General features: G+C 43.6%; 1 protein-coding gene across 1 annotated transcript; it reads right to left on the bottom strand.

The window, feature by feature from the left end:
• Positions 1 to 369: 369 nt before the first annotated feature.
• Positions 370 to 1,757, bottom strand: ACRALDRAFT_1057870 (uncharacterized protein; the record flags this gene model as incomplete). The annotated part of the gene is made up of 5 exons (XM_071015926.1): positions 370 to 447; positions 571 to 648; positions 690 to 1,376; positions 1,428 to 1,513; positions 1,559 to 1,757. The coding sequence occupies 5 exons, from the start codon at positions 1,755 to 1,757 to the stop codon at positions 370 to 372; spliced, it is 1,128 nt and encodes a 375-aa protein (XP_070874282.1).
• Between the last annotated feature and the right edge of the window lie 4,973 nt (positions 1,758 to 6,730).

The raw sequence follows: 6,730 nt of genomic DNA, 5'->3' as shown, positions 1-6,730 counted from the left end.
TCAGGCCGACGGAGCAGCTTCGGGAAAAAAAAATCCGGCCCCAGGGCGTAATCAAAAAAGACGCAGCCCCAGATATAAGTTCACGACCGCGGCCCCCGTCAGGAACTAGAAAAGCAGCTCCCACGGAGTCTATAAGCGACGCCTGCTTCCGAAAAACGATTCTATTACCCTGATTAGGCAAAGAGAAAGGCGGGAAAACGGAAAAGGAAAAAGAGGTAGGAGGAGGGAGGAAGACAGCAAGGAAAAATCCCTTGGCTCTAGAGGTAAATCCACCCACGTAGACGTTAACGCCCGTCACGACGACTCTGCTCTCGCTCGCGCCTCTTCGATCGCCTCTGCTATCTGTTTATTAATCTGCGTATATACCTCTTAGAGCGTAGCTTTAAGGGAGTCTCCGAAGATCTCTTCGATCTCTTCCCGGAAGTACGGATTAAGGTAACGCCCGTACTAGTCCGGGTAACTAATCTCGAAGTCAGGAGGCAGAAAGGAAAGCAGGTTAGTAGGCGGAATAGGGATAGGCGGAATAGGGCGATCGGTGGGAATAGACTCGTCCACCCGATTGGTGGGAACAGGAATAGGGACAGGCTGATCGGTGGGAACAGATTTAACTACCCGATCTTCCGTCACGAAGCCGATAGTGCCGATAGTCTGATCGGCAGCAGGCGGAGTTTCGGGACTATAGAGCTAACGGGGCTCTCCTTTATAGAGTCCACGGGAGGACTCTTTTCCACCACAGGAACGGTGGGCGTAGCGGGCGTCTTCTTCTCTATAGAGTCCACGGGCGGACTCTGAACCAGGGGAACGGCAGGGGAGGCGGTGGTAGCGGTAACGGCAGGTTCCTTCGTTACGGAGTCCACGGGAGGACTCTTCGGAACCGGTGCCACAGAATCGGTGGAGGCAGGGGAGCTAGCATGGGAGCTCTTCGAAGCCTCGGGCGTAATAGAGCTAGCACGGGAGCTCGGTGCCGGAATAACGGGATTAACGGAACCAACGCGCCAGGCCTTCTGAAGCGCGGAGCTATCACGGGAGCTCTTCCGGATCACGGAGCCAACGGGGCTCTTCTTCGGGCACGTACGCCGCCGGTGGCTATCCTGACCGCAGGAATAACGCCTGATCAGGCGAACAGGAACGTGCCGGGCGGCGGGACTCTTTTCCTGACTCTGCCGTGGAGTCGTACTTCTGCCGCGGCGGCGGCTCTTCCGACTACTGCTTCGGCTGCTTTGGCCGCCCTTGGTGGGCTGCCCACGGATAACGACGTTACCGTTGGTCTGATTAGATAAACGGGAAGCAAACCACGGCAAAGAGTCTTCCGATCGCAGAGCGTATAGCTCCTGCAGGGCTCCTTTACACGCCCTTAGTGCGACTCTCGCGACGACCTTAAAACAGGAGATTAAGCCGATTATAAGGAATAGGAACGTATCCTACACGCGACTCTGACCCTGACCACCGGTATATATCCTCCTCTTTCCACGACGCCCTCGTGACGTCTTCCTCTTATATTGGGACTGTTGATCTGCAGGCAGTCTCTGCGTCGGGATGGTTTGTGGCTGTTGCTAACGAGCAGGCAGCCTCTGCTCTTCCGAAGCACTATCAGGGTCGCTCTTCCGGAGACTCGGGCTCCGGGATATTGTTTTTGGTGTTTTTGTATATAGTGTTTTTGTTGTTTTTGTTATTATATCGTAACCGGAATCAAAACTCGAAACAGAATGGTCTTCTTTCGGACCTCTTCTTGTTCTGGTGCCCACGTAACGCGACATTCTTCTAGGCCTTTTCCAGAGCCCTTCGCCCGTTATTACAGGACCAACCAGAGCCGTACCGTATCCAAAGCTGTATCGTATCTAAACGCTCCAGACTCGAAGACTCAGACTCAAAAAAAAACAGAAGACTTAAACCAAGACTCAAAGGCTTAAAACAGAACAAAGAAAACCGTGACCGTATCGTGACCAACAACGTTAACAGGCCGTTCGTTTAGGCAGGCCGGAACTACCCTCGTGCGCAGGAACCCCACGCCGATTATATCCGCCTCCGAGCACTAATTAAAGAAAGGCGAAGCCGTTACTATGCAGAACGGCTCCGCGTAGGGCCAAAACAAACAACCAACCAATAGGCTAGCCGAAAAGAGGGTCAGGCACGTCACGGGTCCGTATCTAGAGCTAAGGGTCCCGAGGAGACAGTCGCCGGGCCTCTAGAAGGGTCGGCAGTGGTCTAATCAGGGGAACGAATAACTATAGATAGGCAGGCGGGCCTACGGTCGGCTCTTCTGGATTATCTAGATAACCGAAAAAGGAAGGATAATATAAATTATAATTATGATAGGTGATAGGTGACGATCGTGAAAGATCGGACGAAAAGCTAGCTAGATATAGTGGGTCTATTCCGAAGAATAGCCGTATATAAGACTAGATCCCTGGGACCGCGTACGCGATTACGTGATATCTATAACGTCTAGACTCAGAACACGGGTCTGCCCCTTTATACCGGATATATTCGATTAAGTTTAAGATACTAAATATAAACCCCGATAGGTCCTAAGTTATCCTTAGTATACCCTAGTTAGTAGAATATAACCCCGTTACCTCTTTCCGGTCTAGCGAATAGATATATCGACTTTAGTAAGAGGACCTTCGAGGAGTCCCGGGTCGAAAAGAGTTAAAGAAGGCGAGGGAGTATATATAGCTTATTATCCGCCTTATAAAGTCCGGTGCCCTCCGTATAGGCCGAGTTATCGGTATAAAGTAGAACGCTACTAAGGAAAAAGAGGATACGTTACCTAATAGTCTTTCCATTCCTGTTATTTAATTAGATCCGTTATTACCTATACTCCCTATACCTCTTAACCCGACCTAAATAAAAAAGAGATCCTAGAATATCTTAATCCTGGGCCCCATTAAGAGTTATTGGACGAGAATAAGTTAGGGAATATTATTCCCGAGTATTATTAAGAGCTTTCGGATATTTTCGATATTATAAAGGCCGGCCGCTTACCTGCCTATTAATATTAGGATTATATAATCGAAATAAAGAAAGCTAAGTTACCCCTATTTAGCCTTATCTACCCCGTAGCCGAGTAAGAACTAGCCATCTTATAAGACTATATTAAGGAAGCTATAGCTAAAGGGTAGATTCGCTTATTAATAAGCTCCGTGGGCGCCCTAATCCTATTTATACTAAAAAAGGGCGGATAGCTATACCTATATATAGATTATCGGGGTCTTAATAAGGTAATCTATATAGATTATACCCCGATCCCTTTAATATATAAAATTCTTAACAGTCTTATATCTTTTATAGTTTATACCTAAGTTAGACCTTAAGGATATATACTATCGCTTAAAAATTCGAGAAGGGAACGAGTAGAAAACGGCTTTTGGAACTAAGTATAGATACTTTAAGTACTTAGTAATCCCTTTTAGTCTATATAATACCCTCGCTATTTTCCAGTATCATATTAATAAACCCTTAAAGGGCCTTATCGATACTATCCACGTTATATACCTAAACGATATCCTGATTTATAGTAAAGACCTTAGTACCCACCGTGTATATATTAAGGAGATCCTTATATAGCTGGGGGAATAGTCCCTATTCGTAAACCCTTGGAAGTACGTGTTTAAGATATAAAAGGTCGAGTTCTTAGGCTTTATATACAGTATTAAGAGCGTTTTTATAGACCCTAAAAGGGTTAAGGCTATTAAAGATTAAAAGAAGCCTAACTTTATTAAAAACATTTAGGTCTTCCTGGATTTTACCGGTTTTTACTGACGTTTTATCGAAGCCTACTCTAAGGTCGCCGCCCCCCTCATAGACCTATTAAGGTTAGGGGGTAAACCAGGTATTTTCTAGTTAGGAGATATAGAGAGGGCCGCTTTTAAGAAGTTACGGTTATTATTCTAGTTAGTATCTATACTATAGTATTTCGACCTAGCCCTGTCTATCAGTATAGAACCCGCCGCGTCTAACTTCGTACTAGGCGCTATAATTAGCTAGTCTAAGGACCGAACCTAATAACCCGTGGCATTCCTATCTAGGAAGCTAAGGGGAACCAAACTAAACTATCTAATACTAAGCACCGAGTTAATAGCGATTATTAAAGCGTTCTAGTATTAGTATTATTATTTAGCGTATAGTTAGATACCTATAAAGGTGCTAACTAACAACTTAAACCAGCGGTATCCACTAAATAAGCCTTAAATTAAACCTTAATACGCCTATTAGCTAGAGGAGCTATTAAGCTTTAGTTTTAGGATTCATTACCGGCTAGGGGTTTAGAACCCCGCGGATAGACTTTTATAGAAGCTATAGCTCGCTATAGATTAAGCGGATCTTAAAGCGGGGCGGTAAAAGCCCTTTAAGGGATTCACTAAGAAGTTCGTTATTAGCCGTATAAGAGCCTGAGGTGTATATAAGCCCTGGGGCCTACCTAGTCTAAAGGATAAGGTTATCTTTGCTTAGAAGGACGATCTCTTTTATATCTCCCTAGTATTAAAGGATAACTTAGCGGACCTATAGTCCTATAATAGTTAAGGTACGGTTTATTTTAGGGACCGTCTCTTTATACCGAACCAATTAGGTTTACGCGATAAAGTCTCTTAGGTATTCTATAATACGCCTACCATAGGTTACCCTAGGTTAGATTATACTATTAAGAGAATCTCTAAGTCCGATTACTAGGAGTACCTCTCGTAAAATATTAAGAAGTTTATGCCTATATATAATATGTATTAGACGACTATATGAGCGGCTAGTCACGAGTTGTTTATAAAGTGAGGCCGAATAATTGAATTATCTAAAGCTAAGGAGAAAAGAAGGAAAAGGAGAAATCTCTATAGGCGCTTACAACCTAAATATGATATCGCGGTGACTCACAAGGAGTACGATGTAATTGGTCGGAGGATCCGGTGCTTTACCGGATTATATCCACGGGGTTAACCCGTAATATTACCCCCCTCCTCCCCTTAGTGAGCCGTCGATTTTCGGTGTGGGTTAGTAAAGCGTTATTATTTAATTAAATAACGCCTCTTTATCGATTAAATAACGACCTCTAATAGCTCTTTCATTCTAAATAACCCTCTTATTTATTAAAGAGCACTTAAGGCGAGTCTTTTGTATAATTATACGATTAATTAACGTTCCGAATAAGGATATTATTATTATTCGTAGTCGGGTCGTGGGGTTATTCCTTCTATGAAAGGAGCCCTTATAACGTATCTTCCCTAACCGTGTAACTTACTTATACTAATAATACCGACTTCGCCATTACCTTTATAGTTTTATTTATTTTCTCTTCTTTAATAATACCTATCACTATTAGTAGTATATTTTCTATCGCCTATAACTCCTTCGCACGCCCTTTTATCGTTCTAACCCCTTATCCCTTTTTAAGATATTTAACTTTTTAGGATTATCTCCGGCCCCTAAGATATATCTTCTTATTCTTCTTATAAGCCTCGCGCGACTTTTACTGATTTATATATATAATACAGGGGGCTAATAATAATAATAATAATAATAATAATACCGGCAAGGAGGTACCTACTCCTGCCCCAGCTAGTAAAGAGATCATTACTCCTGCCTTAGTTATAGACCGCCGCGCCTAGCTAGCTTAAGCCGCTAAGGCTAAGGGTAAGCGTTCCACGGGCGATGGTTTTATAGTAGTTAAGAGCCATATAAAGCGCGCTTATAGGATAAAATATCCTCCTAGAAGAGCTCGCGAGGACTTTTACTATACTTTCATAAAAGTAGTTACCTCCAGCCAGGATAGGCGGCGCTGCTATAACTAGTCGGAACCGTGAGCGAGGTTAGCCGACCCTAAATACTATAACTACTCGAAAGGCAGTTATAAGTGCTTTCCTCCTCCGCCTAGGATAGCTAGTCCGTTAGTAGCATTCCTAGAGGCGGTAAAGGTGGTTAACGATAACCCCTTTTGTAGCTCTAAGGCGATAAAGACGCTTATAGCGGCTTATTTAGCCTTCTAGAAAGCGTCGGGGGTCTTAAAAGAGGCTTCTAGCACTTTATAGGAGGACAAGTCTATCTTAATGCCCGTTAACTCGGGAGCCGGTAGCCTCGCTTATTACTATATATTACCGCCTCCCCCCCGCGGGGACTCCTATATCGTGGTAGGTAGATCTATACTTATTATAGCGCCTCCTATTATTATTACGCCTGCTCCTAGCATAATAATTACCTTTACGGGGGTAAAAGGCCTATACCGGTTTAACGGGTTTTATAGGTGATTAAGACTATTATAGGGGTTATAGATATCGAGGTAAAGGACGTTAAGTCCTTTAAGTGAAAGAAAAAGGGTGGGTAAGCTAAGGTCGCGTTATTTACGCCGTCTCTTATTATCCCTAAAGCGATAATAGTCGCCAGGGCGCTTATAACGATATTAATCTTAATACCTAAACCCGGTAGCTAGGGGCGAGGCTTATCCGCCCTAATTTAATTAATATAAGCGGCTTTACTATTATTCTAACCTTTATTTAATCCTTATTACCTTTCCTATAACCCTTCTTCTTCTTTTATAACGTTCACAGGGTTTATTATTAGTCTTAATTAGGCCGTACTTCTTTTCGTAACGATCTAAGGCGCTTAGTTCTTATAGGAACTCCGTCAGTTTCAAGGATATTTAAGTATATCCTTCCTACTTTATTAATGCCTCTTTTATCACGCCTCTACTTACCTTCCCATTCCTAGCGTATATAATCTCTTTTATAGTCTATTCGTTTTCTTC

Source organism: Sodiomyces alcalophilus (assembly GCF_042370955.1).
Source record: "Sodiomyces alcalophilus JCM 7366 unplaced genomic scaffold ACRALscaffold_5, whole genome shotgun sequence".
NCBI classification, from domain to species: domain Eukaryota; kingdom Fungi; phylum Ascomycota; class Sordariomycetes; order Glomerellales; family Plectosphaerellaceae; genus Sodiomyces; species Sodiomyces alcalophilus.
The sequence above is the reverse complement of the archived record's forward strand: the minus strand, read 5'-3'. Positions and strand labels throughout refer to the sequence as shown.